This window comes from Scyliorhinus canicula, chromosome 22 (genome assembly GCF_902713615.1).
Source record: "Scyliorhinus canicula chromosome 22, sScyCan1.1, whole genome shotgun sequence".
Classification (NCBI taxonomy): domain Eukaryota; kingdom Metazoa; phylum Chordata; class Chondrichthyes; order Carcharhiniformes; family Scyliorhinidae; genus Scyliorhinus; species Scyliorhinus canicula.
Window position 1 is genome coordinate 2,298,360 of NC_052167.1, and position 18,783 is coordinate 2,317,142.

At 46.1% G+C, this 18,783-nt stretch overlaps 1 protein-coding gene across 3 annotated transcripts in view; it reads right to left on the reverse strand.

The window, feature by feature from the left end:
• csgalnact2 (chondroitin sulfate N-acetylgalactosaminyltransferase 2) overlaps positions 1-18,783 on the reverse strand; it is a 57,375-nt gene that overhangs the window by 5,113 nt on the left and 33,479 nt on the right. For all 3 annotated transcript variants that reach the window (XM_038783000.1, XM_038783002.1, XM_038783001.1), the window contains exons 4-7: positions 8,661-8,877; positions 8,049-8,150; positions 5,955-6,133; positions 3,982-4,076 (exon numbers count right to left, since the gene is read on the reverse strand). In XM_038783000.1, the coding sequence (XP_038638928.1) occupies positions 3,982-4,076; positions 5,955-6,133; positions 8,049-8,150; positions 8,661-8,877 (593 nt within the window). The remainder of the gene's footprint in view (positions 1-3,981; positions 4,077-5,954; positions 6,134-8,048; positions 8,151-8,660; positions 8,878-18,783) is intronic.

Genomic DNA, 18,783 nt, shown 5'->3' on the forward strand with positions numbered 1-18,783 from the left:
ATACCCCATACAGCAGGCACTGACCAGCAATACCCCATACAGCAGCCACTGACCAGCAATACCCCATACAGCAGCCACTGACCAGCAATACCCCATACAGCAGCCACTGACCAGATATACCCCATACAGCAGGCACTGACCAGCAATACCCCATACAGCAGCCACTGACCAGCAATACCCCATACAGCAGCCACTGACCAGATATACCCCATACAGCAGCCACTGACCAGATATACCCCATACAGCAGGCACTGACCAGCAATACCCCATACAGCAGCCACTGACCAGCAATGCCCCATACAGCCGCCACTGACCAGCAATGCCCCATACAGCCGCCACTGACCAGCAATACCCCATACAGCAGCCACTGACCAGCAATACCCCATACAGCAGACACTGACCAGCAATACCCCATACAGCAGCCACTGACCAGCAATACCCCATACAGCAGGCACTGACCAGCAATACCCCATACAGCAGACACTGACCAGATATACCCCATACAGCAGGCACTGACCAGCAATACCCCATACAGCAGCCACTGACCAGCAATACCCCATACAGCAGGCACTGACCAGCAATACCCCATACAGCAGCCACTGACCAGCAATACCCCATACAGCAGGCACTGACCAGCAATACCCCATACAGCAGCCACTGACCAGCACGCCTCAAGACAGTTCAGAAACTTGTGGCTTTTCAAACTCAACAACCTGCTCCGGACCGAGCACAGCAACAGGCATTCCAGGGCGGGCAGGGTGCGTCAGGGAGGGCAGGGTGCCTCAGGGGGGCACGGGCGGGCAGGGGGGCTCAGCGCGGGCAGGGGGCTCAGCGCGGGCAGGGGGCTCAGCGCGGGCAGGGGGCTCAGCGCGGGCAGGGGGCTCAGCGCGGGCAGGGGGCTCAGCGCGGGCAGGGGGCTCAGCGCGGGCAGGGGGCTCAGCGCGGGCAGGGGGCTCAGCGCGGGCAGGGGGCTCAGCGCGGGCAGGGGGCTCAGCGCGGGCAGGGGGCTCAGCGCGGGCAGGGGGCTCAGCGCGGGCAGGGGGCTCAGCGCGGGCAGGGGGCTCAGCGCGGGCAGGGGGCTCAGCGCGGGCAGGGGGCTCAGCGCGGGCAGGGGGCTCAGCGCGGGCAGGGGGCTCAGCGCGGGCAGGGGGCTCAGCGCGGGCAGGGGGCTCAGCGCGGGCAGGGGGCTCAGCGCGGGCAGGGGGCTCAGCGCGGGCAGGGGGCTCAGCGCGGGCAGGGGGCTCAGCGCGGGCAGGGGGCTCAGCGCGGGCAGGGGGCTCAGCGCGGGCAGGGGGCTCAGCGCGGGCAGGGGGCTCAGCGCGGGCAGGGGGCTCAGCGCGGGCAGGGGGCTCAGCGCGGGCAGGGGGCTCAGCGCGGGCAGGGGGCTCAGCGCAGTCAGGGAGCTCAATGACACTCCAAACCTCATGATGTGAATTTTTAAACTGCCAATGGAGTGTTTCATACAGTGGACACTTGTATTCTGGCGTTGAAAGTTTAAATTGTGTTTCTCATTGTTGAAAACAAAACTGACTGTGATTTTCCTGAATTATTTTGAAAATATTTCCGCCTTGCATCAGCCATGAACGCAGTGACAGTAAGCACAGGCCAAACAACGAATGCCGATTTACTTCCAATTTGAAGGGGAGGTTATGGCACATTCCCAAACTTTCACTGACCTCTCTCTTGAGGGTTCCCAAACCTTCACTGACCCCTCACCTGAAGGTTCTGACCCTTGCTGGAATTTAGTTCCATTTGTCCCTTCCTCTTCTCTCTCTTCCCCCTTTCGCCCCCTCCCGCTGGGGAGAAGGTGAGGGAGTCCCCCTTTACATTTGACTTTGCTTCTCCCCTGATTGCCTCCCCCGACTGCTCCTTCCATGGCTGGACTTTGGAGACTCTCAAATTCCCATACTGCAAAATCTCACCAGTGCCACTTGGGAGGTCCAGCAGTCATTCAGACACAGGAGGAGATTGTTCTACCATCACCACTGTGCTGACTCCTTAAATGAATGAACCCCACCCCACTGCTCTGTCCCCATTTCACTGGAAACGCTTCCCTCTCAAAGATTCATCCAGTTCCTGGTTAAAAGTTACGACTAAATTTACTTCCCCCAGTATCTGAGGCAGCACATTCTGGATCACAACAACGGGCAGTGTTTTAAAAAAATTCTCCCACTCCCCTCCAGATTTTAAAAATTAGGCACGGTGGCAGAGTGGTTAGCACTGCTGCCTCACAACGCCAGGCACCTGGGTTTGATTCCGACCTTGGTGACTGTGTGGAGTCTGCATGTACTCTCCGTGTCTGCGTGGGTTTCTTCCGGGTGCTCCGGTTTCCTCCCACAGTCAAAAAGATGTACAGGTTAGGGGGATTGGCCATGCTAAATTTCCCTAGGTGGGCTTACGGGGATAGGGTGGGTGTGGGCCTAGGTAGAGTGCTTGTTCAGAGGGCGGGTGCAGACTCGATGGGCCGAATGGCCACCCTCTGCACTGTATGGATTCTAAGAACATCTCCATCAAAATCTTAAAGGTGACGAAAGGGCGAAAATTGGAAGCAAAACGGATTCATTTTTGCCATTTCCGGACAAGAGCATCAGGCAGCACCCACGCAGTCATCGATGTATTGGAGAAAGAGTTGGAGGAAGTCTCTCCCTACCAAGCAACTGCTGGGGGGGGGGGGGGGGGGGGTGGAAATGTTCCATAAAACCCACACACAAAAAACAGGTATAACCAGGAGCCAGCACTCATGCCAATATCCATTTTTAAAAATTATATATAAATTTAGAACATCCAATTCTTCTTTTTCCCCCAATTAAGGGGCAATTTAGTGTGGCCAAACCACCTTCCCATGCACATCTTTGGGTTGTGGGGGTGAAAACCACACAGGCATACATGACCCGGGGCCAGGATCGCATCCTGGTCCTCAATGCCGTAGGCATCAGTGCTAACCACTGTGCCAGTGAGATAGGTTACAAGAGAAATTGTTCAATGAGAGAACAGGTTCAGCCAGGCGGTGGACAGTAGGGGCGGTGGATGAGAAGCAGAGAGTTCTCAGGCCATCCTGGTGGGAGATGGAGGTAAACAAAGGTGCAGTCAGATTCCCAAGTCAATGTGAACAAAACATTTCACTACTCCACACAGCATCATTGAGCAGTAAATCAGAGCCCAATCTGCCAGATCAAGGGATAGATTCTGGCAAGGAATGAAACATTCAGCCACAAATAAACAGGACATCCCTCAATCCCATGTATTTCCCAACTCTCATTAGAATAAAGGATTTCAAGGTTAATTTCCACCCAATTATAATGTTAATAGACCCAGAAACCTCTCCATTAATTTAGAAAATTAAAACAACGCACCTACAATAAGGAATGGTCTTTTTAGAAGTTCATAGATCTTTTGATGTCGGAACAATTATATCAGAGCTGGGCTCTATCAAGGAGTGCCAGTAGGGCATGTTGGAAGAAGGAAGGGAAGGGAGGAGGGAGGAGGGAGGGAGGAGAGGCAATTTGTATTGGTAGTACACTTAATGCAATCCAAGAGAGCTATCTCAAAGCGCTTCAAACACAATAAATTTCTTTCAGGCACAGCTACTGCTGTTAAGTAGGTAAACGCATCAGCCATCTGGCGCACAGAATGATTCCAAACAACGGGATAAGCAAGCAGTTCTTCGGTTTCTGTGCAGACATTGACTGAGGAGTCGTTGCTCGTCTTCAAACAAATGCCGTGGGATCTTTAATATCCACCGGGACCATTGTAAAGAGCTGACCAGACTTTGCTTAGTTTGAAGGATGTCACCTCCAATGGGGCACCATCTCACCCAACCCTCCCCCACCCATCGCACTTTGGGAGTTCCTGGGTTCCTGGAGTGGGACTTTGTCAGAGTGTGAAGCTGCAGAATGCCAATTTGTAAGTACAGTGACACAAATGTGATTTTAAAAAAAATTAACAATTAATAAATTGCATCATTTAAAATCAGTCACTCACCAGCTGTTGCTCAATGGATGCGGTACCTTCCACATTGGCATAGACAACTGCAGGATTGTACAAGCTGAACACAACAGGGTAGAAAACCTTTTTACCTGTGGAAAGGCAACAGGCTTATTAAACACTACAAAAAGAGGAGACAGCTAACTTACTCCAGGAAACATTGTATAAAACTCAAGTTGCTCCAAGTAATATAAAGAAACATGCCAAGTGTACAGTAATGCATGCCACCTTCCCCACTCACATTATGCTCAGTAGATTCACCCGTTTAAATATTTATTCTTTCACGGGATGTGGGCATTTGTTGCCCATCCCTAATTTCCATTGAGTTGACTTAGATTTATTGTCACATGTACTGATGTACAGTGAAAATTATTGTTCGGCGTACAATCCAGGCAGATCGTTCCATGCATGAAAAACATGGGCCATACGGTAAATACACAATGTAAATACACTGTCATTGGGTGAAGGATACGGAGTATAGTGCAAACAACAGTAGAGAAGATGCGCAGAAAGATCAATTCAGTCCATAAGAGAGCCATTCAGGAGTCTGGTAATAACAGGGAAGAAGCTGTATTTGAATCTGCCAGTGCCTCTTCTCAGACTTTTGTATCTTCTGCCCTATGGGAGAAGTTAAAAGAGAGAATAACCTGGAAGGGAGGGGTCTTTGATTATGCTGCCTGCTTTCCCAAGGCAGCGGGAGGTGTAGACAGTCAGTGGATGGGAGGCGAGTTCACATGATGTGCTGGGCTATGTTCACAACTCTCTGTAGTTTCTTACGGTTTTGTCACAGTTGCCATACCAAGCTGTGATGCACCCATAGGATGCTTTCTATGGGTTTGATCTTCCTCACTTCAGAGGGCAATGTCAACCACATTGCTGTGGGTCTGGAGTCACATCAGACCAGAATGTCCTTCCCTAAAAAAAAGGGCATTAGGGAACCAGATGGGTTTTTGTGACAATCAATGATAGCGGTCATGGATCGCCATTACAGAGACAAACTTTATATTCCAGATTTATTAATTAAATCCAATTCCACCAGCTGCCAAGGTAGGATTTGAACCCATATCACCCGAGAATTAGCCTGGGCCACTGGAGTACTAGGCCAACTATATTACCATTGCATCGCCATCTCCCTGGAGATTTGCTCCCTCATTGTAACGCCCCCTCATTGTCAAAGATTCAAAAACTGGGCAATAGACGGACTTAATTTAAGATGTACAGACGTTCAAGCTACAAGTTATTTGCTGAATCATAGGATAGTGCGCCACATACGAATGTCATTCTGTCCATTGATCTGCACCAGATTAAGAGTTTCATGTCACACACATTGCACCAGAAAGTTAATGGTTTCAGCATCCCAGTATTAGATGGGGAAAAGAAAACAGACTTACCTTTGCATTGTACCTTTAAACTGCACTGTCATCATGTGGGGAAATTAAGGGATCATCCTATGTGGAGAAAGATATTCTAAATAGCAAAGAGCTGAATAGATTGTCACATCAACTGATGCCAACAAACAGGGCTTTGGTTTAATTATGTGCAGGTGATGGGCATTCATTTGAGCTCTCTGTAAATAGACAAAGGCTGAAACTGTGATTGTGACAATAGGAGGTGTATGTTTGTAATGTGTATATAATAAATAATTTGGGTGTAAAGATTGGCTCCAGTTCTATCCTTCACCAACTGGCTTTATGGGATAGGAGGTTGGATAACACCTCAGCAGAAGGACAGAAACCGGAGCAACCCACAGGCACCACACGGATATGTCGGCAGAATGTATGCGCTCAAGTTCCAAAATGGGGTTCGAACCCACCACCTTCTGACTCAGAGGTTACAGCAAAACAAACAAACAGACAATTCACTGTTTCCTTCCTCAGCATTAAATGGTTCCACATGTGCTTGGCGAAGGCAAATTGGGAAGGTTCACGAGATCACTGCATACAATAATAGCGCTGAAAAACTCAACTCACCAGGTTCTGTGTTTATCCGGCAGCTGTTAAGAAACTCAGGAGAGATATAAATATCCACGTCGCAGAAAAACATCAACGTCTCGCCCTTCTCCCAGGTCCGGGCTCCCATATCCAGACCACGTCCCCGAGAAAACTCGTCAGCCAACGGAACCAGAGTGTAGTTGTGAAAATTAGTTTCACTGCACAGAAAAAAAACTTTTATTCCGTTGTTTCAGTATTTCCAGCTTTCAAGCAATAAAGGCTGCATTAACAGATTTAATCTTTACAGCACCTTTAACCCAGTAAAGCATCATCAGGCTCTTCACAGCATCTCTTACTAGAGAGCATCTAACCATCGCCCCTTGACATTCATTGGCATTACCATTGCTGAATCCCCCATAAACAACATCCTGGGGGTTACCATCGATCAGAAACTGAATTGAACTAGTCATATTAATACTGAGGCTCGCAGGGCATGTCAAAGGAAAGGACTCTTACGGCGAGCAACTCAGCTCCTGACCCAAGGCACAAGTCTGGAATGTAATGAAATATTCTCCATTTGCCTGGATGAGTGCAGCTCCAACACCACTCAAGAAGCTCGACACCATCCAGGATAAAGCAGCCCCGCTTGATTGCTCCCCCTTCCACAAACATTCAAACCTTCCAGCACCGACGAACAGTGGCAGCCAAGCATGCCATCTACAAGATGCCACTGCACTAACTCACTACGGTTCCCTGGACAGCATCTGCTAAACCCACGACCACTACCATCTCGAAGGACAGGAGCAGCAGATACCTGGGAACCCCACCACCTGGTGGTTCCCCTCCAATTCACTCACACCCCCCCCCCCCCCCCCCCCCCCCCCTCCCCAACCCCGGACTTGGAAATATATCGGCCGTTCCTTCACTGTTGCTAGGTCAACATGCAGGAACTCCCTCCCTAACGGCACAGTGGGTGTACCTACACCTGAAGGACAGCAGCGGCTCAAGAAGGCAGTTCACCACTACCTTCTGAAGAGCAACTAGGAGTGGGCAATGAATGCTGTGACGGCCCACATCGTGTAAATGAATAAAAAAGTTAACAAAATTTGACACTGAGCCACATAAGGAAATATTAGGACAGATGTCAAAAAGCTTAGTCAATAAGATAGCATTAAAAGAATGGCTTATAAAAGGATGTGAAAAGTAGAGAGTGTTGGTGAAAGGTTTCCAGCGTATGGGGCCTCGGTAGCTGAAAGTACTGCCAAACATGGCAGAGCAATTAAGTTCAGGGACCTACAAGAGGCTGGAACTGGAGAAGCACAAATATGTCGGATGGCTGTGGGGCTGGAGGAGATTAGAGTTGGGGAGGGGCAAGACCATCCAGGACTTTGAAAACAAGGATGAGAAGTTTAAAATTAATGAAATGTAAATGTAACTCAACCTCCATATGTAGCACAGTGCATTGCTATCCCACCGCTCTCAATTACTCAGCATGTTGTTAATAATGTAACCCTGCTTTGTTCAAGGGGTAAGAGGTATTAATCAAGATTTCCTTGGGTCACTGCATGTTAAGGAAATGGTAACCAATTTCTCAAGTTAAAGAAAGAAAGACCAGAGGACAGCCTGCCCCATGTGAAACATCAGGTGCATAAATCTGGAGCCAATACACTACGCCACGGAGCCCTTGCAGAGAGTTTCCGGATAGTGGCTCAGTTGGCAGCACTCTTGCCTCTAAGTCACAAGGTTCTGGGTTCAAGTCTCACTATGGGGCTTGAGCATAAAAATAATGGTTGACACTAGTGAAGGACTGAGTCCGCACTGTCAAGAGGTGTTATCTGTGGAGGCCCCTTCTGAATGCTCGGTTGAATGTAGAAGATCTATAGCACTATTTTCAACGTAGGGCAGGAGGGGTATCTGGTCAATATTTATCCCTCTATTAACATTACAAAAAACAGTTTACCTGGTTATTATCACCTTGCTGCTTGTGGGGAGTTTGTCGAGCGCAAATGGACTGCTGCGTTTCCTGCTTACAACAGCAACTGCACTTTGACATCAATAGCTGTGAAACACCGAGATGTCTAGTGGTCAAGAATGATACTATAGAAATGCAAGTGTTTCTTTCTATTGGCTCACCTGGCAGTCATCTCCAGGATCCTCCTCACTTCATCTAATCCTTCCTGACCAAAGTAGACGACCGTGAGATAAACGTGCCCATCCTGGTGAATGCACACATCCCTGCATGAAATTAACAATTGGATACATGGGTGTTTTAATGAAAGCTTGGGTATTGAGATGCTGATTAACCAGTCACTTTAGACAAGAGGTTTAGTTACACGTAATGGAGATGCATCAATTATACAGTCATGCGACCTTGATGTTCTGCAGAATATGACTGTTTGTACAAAATATCTTTGCTAATTTAGTGACCGATTTAACCCATTTAATAGAAGAGAGTTCACACCTCCCTCGAAATAGCAAACAGAAGGAATGCCTGCAATGCTCATTTCTCTCCCCCCCACAAAAGTATACTTTAGTCATAAAATTTGGAAGAAAAAAAATTGCAAAACTTTTCAACATGGAAATTACGGAAAGTGCCATAGAACCGGACTTGCCTCCATACAGTGTGCTTCACTCTTGGATGTCTCTATACAACTGTACAGTGTTCAAATACCTCGATTGAGATTGAGGAGCACCAAGAGGCAACTATCAGCTCCCATTGGTTGTATCCGTTCATAGCGTTCCTACCTGAAATTCTGCATGAACTGTGCGAATGCTTCTGTGCGGCCGGACAGGGGCACAATTATATTGATGATCAGGTGAGAGACGTCAACAGTTTCACTTTTGACTTTCATGAGCGGTCCAAAGGGGCGGAACAGCGTGACATGTTGAGATTCATCCAGGAATTCCTTTTTGTAGAAGAGTTCATATAAGGTCCCTTTGTCCCTCTCTGTGCGATAGTAGCCTGAAATACACAAATTCAGCAGGAAATTAGAAACTGAATTCTAAAGAGTCACTCCCTCCAGTTACAGTCCGCTGAAATATCGCGGTGCAGCACCCGCAAGATATTTCTGGTAGGGCTGCTTGTGCAGCAGATTGCAAAAAGCAAATTGGAATGCTTGACAAGTGGCAGCGTAGGTTCACAAGGATGTGAAAGCAGGAACCAGAATGTTTAGCTATTAATGGATACTTAAAAAAAGAATGACTCTCACATTTTCTGTTTTTGTTTGTAAAACAAAAGTATGGCTATAAATCACTGGAACAAACAATAACAGAACTATAAAGGTATAAGATGGTAAATGGCCAAAATATTTCCACACAACAGCGAATTGGTAACAACGTGATACAGATTCAAGATTAGGACCAGAAGTGTAGAGGAGAGATGGAAAATGTTCATTAGGATATGGGTTGCTTTACCACACAACTTGTTATTGAAGCTTTAGTCATAGCAATGGAGAGAATTAGGTAGGCAAAATGGATCGTATTAAAAGGTACATGAATGGTGCAGGGAAGCCCAGAAGCTTGTTTAAAGGAGATAACACCAACATAAATGGGCCAAATAGCCTCCTTACATACCAAATGGTCGACAATGTTCAGCATAATTGCTTGTTTATGAAGGGCTTCACATTCTGTTTTAATATAAATAACAAAGCTTTGCTCGTCACATAGAGCAGGAGGCAAGAGCTCATATACAGTTTGCTTTAGATGTTAAACTGATGGGGACACATCACTACATGTGGGAGTGACCTTGGGTTCAGTGGCTCTATTTATACAGAGGGACATAGTCAATTACAGCACAGATATCATCTCCTCATTAAAGCTGAACATGCAATAGAAAAAAAAGCAGACAGGACCCTACTTAAATGTCTCAAAAGGTTAAAAACAAAGATCCCCCTGCTTATTTCTCTGCTCGAAGTTAATGTTTAGAAAGCTGCCCCAAAGAAGTTCCCAAATTTCCCTCCAGAGGGCAGTGTAAAGCACCATTCTCAAACCCGAGCCCTCAGAGGTGATGGAGAACGCACACTGGAAGCTGTGCAAGACTTTGACAAGGTCTGGTGATGAAGCGGTTTTGAGTGAATGTTCAGTTGCACTGTGATTGCTCAGGAGGTCTGAAACAGCACCAAATGACCAGCAGAGGCAACGCGATTAGGTTTCCACAGAGAAAAGAAAAAACAGACAGAATGTAATCAAAATGGAATTGAATTTATTCAGCCACTGCCGAGCAAAAACGTGATTTACAGGGGGCTCTTAGTGCTATATTTTACAATAAAGCACTTTACTAACATCAATTCAGTGACGAGAAAATCCAACAATGATTTGATTTCACAATTGCCCCTTAGCAGCTCTTAAATTTAACAATTTAAACTCGGAAGTGAACTGAAACAAGAAACAGTAACATGTCCTTCCGCACGGAGGGAGCTTTGAGTTTACTCAGAGCCAAATGGCAAAATCCTACATCAATGCAAGCCAACTAACCTTTCCTCCGGTCTCTGGCAATTGTCGCCTTCCTTCTCCTGTAAGCCAGGAGGGTAGTATCCCACTTGTAGGAAATTCAGCAAACGTATGATACATAAGGAAGCCAGTCAGCCCATTCAATCAGTGTCATCCAGAAAAGAACTACCTAACTCAGGGGGTCATGGTAGCACAGTTGCTTCACTGGCCCAGGGTGCCAGGTTCGATTCCCGGTTTGGGTGACAGTCTGTGTGGAGTCTGCACGTTCTTCCCATGTCTGCGTGGATTTCCTCCCACAGTCCAAAGATGCACAGGTTAGATGGATTGGACATGATAAATTGCCCCTTAGTGTCTAAAAAGGTGGGGTGGAATTAATGGTGGGGGTATGGGCTTAGGTTGGGTGCTCTTTCCAAGGGCCGGTGAAGACTTGATGGGCCGAATGGCCTCCTTTCTGCACTAAATTCTATGACAATTCCACTTTCCAACTCTTTCTCAGAAGCCCTTGCATAACCAAGTATTTTTGAAATGTGATGAAGGTTTGTGCCTCTCCCACCCTTTCAGACAGTGAATGCCAAATCCCCAGTACTCTCTGGGTGAAAACGTTTCTCCTCAGCTCCTCTCAAATCCCTCTAATTGTTTTCAATCCAAGCCTATTGATCTTTCTGCTAAAGGAGTTGGGGGGGGGGGGGGGGGGGGGGCAATGCAGGTTAATGGTGAGGGTTTTAAACTTTTAAACTAGTTAAGGGGGGGGGGATGGCTCAAGGGAGGTTAGTCAAGTTTCTAGAACAAGTACTAGAACAGAGATTATGGAGAGCAGGAGGAATCTGTTCAGGCACAGCAGAAAAGGGGACAACTATGAGACGGGGAGAAGGACAATGCAGGACTGAGGGTGTTGTACCTAAATGTGTGCAGTATACGAAACAAGGTAAATGAGCTTGCACCACACATTAAAATTGGTAGGTATGATGTTGTGAGCAACGCAGATGTGGCTGCAAGAGGGTCGGGGTTGGGATCTAAATATCCACAGATGTGTGTCCTATCGAAAGGACAGGCAGATGGGTACGGCTGTATTGTTCGTGAGAAAATAAATTAAAATCGATAGCAAGAAGCGATATAGAGTCAAAAGGCATAGAATCTGTGTGGGTAGAGTTGAGGAATTGCAACGGAAAAAAAGACTCTGATGGAAGTTATGTGCAGGCCCCCCAGCTGTAGTCAGGATGTGGGGCCTGCAGAAAATAAATCAGGAGGTAGAAAAGTCATATAAGAAAGGCAGTAGTGCAATAATCGTGGGGGACTTCAATATGCAGGTGGACTGGGAAAATCAGGTTGGTAGCGGATCCCAAGAAAAGGAACTCATGGAATGCCTACAAGGTGTTTTTGCTTGTGGTCCAGTCCACTATGGAACAGGCAATTCTGGATTTGGTGATGTGTAATAAGGCAGTCTTGATTTAAGGAAGATAAGGTGAAGGAACCTTAGGTGGCAGTGATCACAATATGATAGAATTCACCCGACAGTTTGAGAGGGAGAAACTGCAATCAGATGTAACGGTATTACAATTGAGTAAAGGTAACTACAAAAACATGAGGGAGGAGTTGGCCAGAGTTGATTGGAAGGGGAGCCTAGCAGGGAAGACAGTGGGACAGCAATGGCAGGAGGTTTTGGGGATATTCGGGAGGCACAACAAAAATTCATCCCAAGGAGGAAACATGCTAAGGAAACAAGGCATCCATGGCTGACAAGGGAAGTCAAGGACAGCATGAAAGAAAAAGAAAAAGCATACAAAGTGGCGATGGTTAGTGGGAAGCCAGCAGATTGGGAATCCTTTAAAGGCAAGCAGAGGACAACTAGCAAAGCAATAAGGGGGGAGAAGATGAAATATGAGTGTAAGCTATCTAGTAATATAAAAAAGGTAGCAAGACTTTTTTACAATATATAAAAAGGTAGGAGAGAGGCAAGAATAGATATTGGACCACTGGAAAATGAGGCTGGAGAAGAAGTAATAGGAAACAAAGAAATGGCAGAGGAACTGAACAGATACTTTAGTCTTCACAGTGGAATACACCAGTGGTACACCAGAACTTCAAGAGAGTCAGGGGGTGGAGGTGAGTGTAATGGCCACCACTAAGGAGAAGGTGCTGGGGAAGCTGAAAGGTCTGAAGGGTGCATAAATCACCCAGACCAGATGAACTACACCCCAAGGTTCTGAAGGAGAGAGCCAAGGAGATTGTGGAGGCATTGCTGGTGACCTTTTAGGAATCACTGGAATCAGGAAGGTCCCAGAGGACTGGAAAATGGCTAATGTAACACCCATGTTTTCAGAAGGGAGGGCGACAGAAGACGGGAAATTATAGCCTGACTTTGGTTATTGGTAAGATTTTAGAGTCCATTATTAAGGATGAGATTGCGGAGTACTTGGAAGTGCATCGGAAAACAAGACCAAGTCAGCACGGATTCATCAAAGGGAGGTCATGCCGGACAAATCTGTTAGCATTCTTTGAGGAGGTAACGAGGAAGTTAGACAAAGTGGATGCAATGGACGTCACCTCTTTGTATTTCCAGAACACTGTTGACAGGTGCCATACAGGAGGCTGATATAATAAGAGCTCATGGTGTTGGCGGCAAGGTACTGGCATGGATAGAGGATACGTTGACTGGTATAAGGCAGAGATGATAAGGGGATCTTTTGCAGTATGGTGACGAGTGGTGCTCCGTAGGGATCTGTGTTTGGACTACAAATATTCACAATATACTAATAAAATGTTTGTTTTTTTAAAAGAAAACTGGATCTGGAAGAAGGAACTGCGGGCATTGTTGCTAAGTTTGCAGATGATCCAAAGATATGTAGAGGGACAGGCTGTGTTGAGGAAGCAGAGAGGCTGCTGAAAGATGTGACAAGCTAGGAGAGTGGGCAAAGAAAGTGGCAGATGGAATGCAATGTAGAAAAGTGTGAGATTGTGCACTTTGGAAGGAGGAATTGAGGCATAGACAATTTTCTAAATGGGGAAAGGCTTCGGAAATCTGAAGCACAAAGGGACTCACGAGTCCTAGTTCAGTATTCTCTTAAGGTTAACGTGCAGGTTCAGTTGGCAGTTAGGAAGGCAAACAACATGTCAGCATTCATTCTGAGAGGGCTAGGAGACAAGCAGGGATGTACTTCTGAGACAGTAGAAACTCTGGTCAGACCCCATTTGGAGTATTGTGAGGAGTTTGGAGCCCCGTATCTAAGGAAGGATGTGCTGACCTTGGAAAGGGTCCAGAGGATGTTGACAAGGATGATCCCTGGAAATGAAGGGCTCATCATATGAGGAACGGTTGATGGCTCTGGGTCTGTACTCGATGGAGTTCAGAAGGATATTGGGGGGGGGGGGGGCCTCATTGAAACTTACGGAATATGGAGCGGCCTAGATAGAGTGGATGTGGAGAAGATGTTTCCACTAGTAGGAGAGACTAGAACCCGAGGGCACAACATCAGCCTGAAGGTCGAGCCTTTAAAACGGAGATGAGGAGGAATTTCTTCAGCCATCCATGAATCTGTGGAACGCATTGCCACAGAAGGCTGTGGAGGCCAAATCACTGTGAGTCTTGAAGACAAAGATAGATAGGTTCTTGATTATTAAGGGGATCAGGGGTTATGGGGAGAAGGCAGGAGAATGGGGATGAGAAATCTATCAGCCGTGATTGAATGGTGGAGCAGATTCAATGGGCCAAATGGCCTACTTCTGCTCCTATATCTTATGGTCATATGAGAAATAGGCCTTTCCTATAAACTCCAGGACCCTCATTACGTCATACAGCACAATTAAGTCTCCCCCAGCCCCTTCCATTCCAAAGAAAACAACCCTAGCCTAGTCAATCTTTCCTCACTGTAACATTCTTTATGAAGTTGTGCATCAAACAGAACAGTTGTCAGGTTATATACTGGATCAGCGAGTCCTGCTGATAAATGTTTCTTTGCTTTTGACAAAGAAGCGCAGCTAAAAAGGCAAGAGGGGGACTATAGAACATGTTTTGTAGCCTTGGGTGATGGAGAGGGGATCAGGGGTTATGGGGATAAGGCAGGAGAATGAGGATGAGAAATATATCAGTCTTTCATATACATAATGCTTTTGAAATTGAGACTAAGCTGTAGTTTGCACAATGAGAATTATAATGTGACAACGGTCAGGAGGGTATCAATTTGTTCAGATAATTGTGTGTGCGAGCGATGTGAGTATATGCGAGCGATGTGAGTATATGCGAGCGATGTGAGTATATGCGAGCAATGTGAGTTTATGCTAGCAATGTGAGTTTATGCTAGCAATGTGAGTTTATGCTAGCGATGTGAGTTTATGCTAGCGATGTGAGTATATGCGAGCGATGTGAGTATATGTGTGAGTGAGAGCGAGAGAGTGGCAGCAAGCTGTTCGGTAGGAGCAATCACTAGTGAGGGAAACCTCAGCTATTGTCTGCTCACTAACCCCAGGGAATTGACCCAGACAGACTGTCATGAATCAACTCGAGATCAGACCTGAGGTTGAAGGATCAAACCTCTCTGAGAGATCAGCCGTGAGAGCGCGGAACAGAGTGGAGGGACTTAAGCTCTGGAATGCCCTCCTTTAATCTCTCTTTCTTCCTTGAAGATAGTCCTTCAAACCTAAATATTGTTGAAAAGAGAGACATGTTGCAGAAATTTTCCGTCTTGCACTCACCAGAACGTTGAATTGCTAACCAAAGAGCACCCTTTTCTCCTATAGTATAGTAACTCATTTAAATTTGGCATTCTTGTACTTGGCCTAATGTGTCCAAGGCGGAAGGCTTCAGAAGGCTTCAGCAATAGTCAAGTCCCTTATAGTCTACCTCTTTGACCACGTTTTTGGTCACATCTGTCCTAATATGTCCTTACATGGTTTGGTGTCAAAGTTTGCTTTAAAATGCTTCCTCAAAGCACCTTGGAATGTTTCACGATGTCAAACATGCTATATGAATGCCAGCTGTTGTTGAGTTGGTTCACAGCTTGTGTGGGACATGAAGGGTTAGGCCTTTTCCATCTTAATTTCAATAGTGGAATCGGCTCTCACGGCCCCTAACACCTTAGACAAACCAGCAGGACTGGTTCAAGTGGTTAAAGGCAATCATCATAGGGATGCGTGCGATGAAAAGATTACAACACACCTGGGCTCAAAGGCAGCTGCTAGAACAATAAAGAGATAGAGAAATACTAGCTCCTGCAATATCAGTACAGCTGCAACCACTTTGTAGTTCCACTTCACCTTATAACATTCGACCCAATGTATACTGCATATAGTAAGATTTGGAGATGCCGGTGTTGGACTGGGGTGAGCACAGTTAGAAGTCTTACAACACCAGATTAAAGTCCAACAGGTTTGTTTCAAATCACTAGCTTCTGGAGCACTGCTCCTTTAAGCAAAGTGAAATGTACACTTGAACTTCATCTGAGGAAGGAGCATATAGTAAGAGTTGAGAATGCCTATCTGAGCTCAGTCATACACTCTGTCACAATGCACAACTCAGATCATTCCAAAAGGAGCGGACACCCTCTCCATTACCCAAGGCTACAAGATACGTTCTATAGTCCCTCGCTTGCCTTTTTAAGCTGCGCTTCTTTGTCAAAAGCAAAGAAATGTTTTTCAACAGAACTTGCTGATCCAGGATATAACCTGATAACTGTTATGTTTGATGCACAACTTCAAGGTGCAAATTAACACACAGACTCACCCAGATCAGAAACTCCCACACATTTCCTCCCTACCCCCCAGCTGTATTCCACCCCCTGACATTTAAACATTTTCTCCACATTATCAATCCATCTTTGCACACTTATTCTGTTATGTACTAGCTCCACCAACATTTACCAGTTAGGACTTAGTAGCCCCTTGTATGTATGAACCCCCTCTGTGCATGATCCCAAAAGGAACTCGGTCACAGCCACAGAATTAGAATTCAACTCTAGGGACAGGTTCCACTGCAACCCATTTCCCCCCAAACCAACCTGGGAGAGGTTTGACTAATGATCAGGGCTGCATTCTTACAAGGATCTGAAGAAAGGGCCTAGTGTTCAGTACCTAGTCCCAGTGAACAAAGCTCAATGGATTCTAACTGCACTGTGCTCAAATCAAGCCATGTGCAGAGTTTACCACGGGAGATGGACGCCAGCCAAACAGGCAGGAAGGATAGTGGACTCTGGACAAAACACAATCTAAATGGGACAGCCAGTTACATCAACATGTCTCCAGGTAAAGTGTACATTTCACTTTGATTAAAGGCAGCCACTCTAGAAATAACGTTTTCATTTTTGCAAGAAATGATGGAAAAATTACTAAATGGTACAGTGGCATCACGTAATTGTGGTGACAACTGGCCTGCTGGCAGTGTGCAGGACTTTTTTTGTTTGAGGGAGATGCTGGCCTGAACACCAGCAGCCATCTCCGTCCTTTGAAAGATGTCCTGGGATCCACTGGGCTGGTGTATGATGATCAGACACTCGCCCAGATCACAAGAGTCCAACAGATGTAAAGATGAAGGAGGCGGCCAATTGCTAGATCCTGACAGGTCATTTTTAAAAAGCACATTTGTTCTTAGGCTGTGGACAATATGGAAACTGTCACAAGGCTGTGTCTCTTTATGTTTTGAAAATATAACTTTTTAAACTTTCAATTGACTGGAAACAATGACATTTGCAATGAGACAGAACAAATTACTTAAAAACGCAAGGCCAATTTCCAGAATGAAGGTTAAAAAACAAACAAGACACCCTCAGGAGAGTGTGAAGAGAGAGGAGACTTTACCTATGGTTCAAAGATCCATAGAAACTCACCCCTATCTAAGGAAGAGACGTTAAAATGCAAAGTGCTGGATATTGAAATAATGGCTGCCACATACAGATCCACCCCAATCCCCTGGTTAATACATAATGGGTGAAGTATAACAAGTCAGGCTGCAGCGAGATTGCAAGTGACACAGGGAGTGTTAATAAAGCTTTCAGCACAAAAGGCATATTCTTGGGGGGTGGAAAAAAAACTTAACCCGTTGTAACCAACTGAGGTGGTTGAATAGAGGTGAGCAGTTCACACCTTCTCACCTGGCCATAACAAAAGGTTACATTAGTTGTCCTTCCTCAGATGCCCTCCCAAGGTAGCGATGGGCTCAGCCCTAGTACTGTCACAACCCTCGAGAACGTCACTCTCTCAATGGCATCAGATGGTGAATGACAGGATAGTTTTGGGGCTGGTTTAGCACACTGGGCTAAATCACTGGCTTTTAAAGCAGACCAGCAGCACGGTTCAATTCCCGTACCAGCCTCCCCGAACAGGCGCCGGAATGTGGCGACTAGGGGCTTTTCACAGTAACTTCATTTGAAGCCTATTCGTGACAATAAGCGATTTTCATTTTCATTACTTGGAGGTGACAATATTCTCAACAAAATGCTGACAGATGCCTGGGACGTTGCCAAAAGGCCGCCTGAACAATTTCCCTTTCGTGATCACAACCGTATAGTTTAAGAGGGCCCTCACTCGGAGCACGACATCAGCCACAGTTTGGGACATGCATCACATGCAAGGCGGCATCCTTCCCTCAAAGAATGTTAAAAATAAAAAGCGGCAACTGATTTTCTGGGCAACGGTCTGGCAGCTTCTTGTTGTCATTTATTCTGGTGCTGGTCCAAAAACAGCAGACTGCCACCCCATGCATGTCCATACCCCCTGATCTCCACCAATACAACAGGCAGCTAACTTTTGCCTCCACTACCCTTGCAAGAAACCCATTCCAAGCCTTGATCGTTCTGAACAACTCCCTGACACGATTGTGCAATTTGTTATCAGTGTCACCTCTTACCACTTAAAACATCCCCACTCGCCCCACGTCCTGTTGTGCGTGAAAACAAGCTAGTTCAGTGCCTTCTCAAACAAATACCTTTCTGGTCATGTTTTCTTCACCATATTGCAGGCAGATTCTTGGCTTTTCTTTTGATAACATTGCAGTCTAAAACTATAATTAGCAAATGGCTCATTGCCTACCTGACCTACAAGAATACCTTGTGAGATGTTGCTGATATTTATAAATGTAAAACCAGCAACCATAGGAACAGGAATTGGCCATTCAGCCCCTCGAGCATTCAATCAGATCCTGGCTGATCTATACGAATATGATGGGCTACCTTAAATCATGAAACCTCAACATACAGTCCTGTTCATAGATTTTCCACAGACTAGAGTAAGTATGAGACCTGCCAGTGCACTCAGACAAAACAATTAGATAAGATTCCTGACTGAAACAGTCTCCATTCTCACAAGTCCAAATATTAAATCAGCTCAAAACATCGAATGGATGCTCCTTACTGATGCTGAAAGAGAAATAGCACATTGGCTCGGCAGACGCAAAGCACTTCCTTGAAGGGATTAAAGAGAATAAATTAATGCT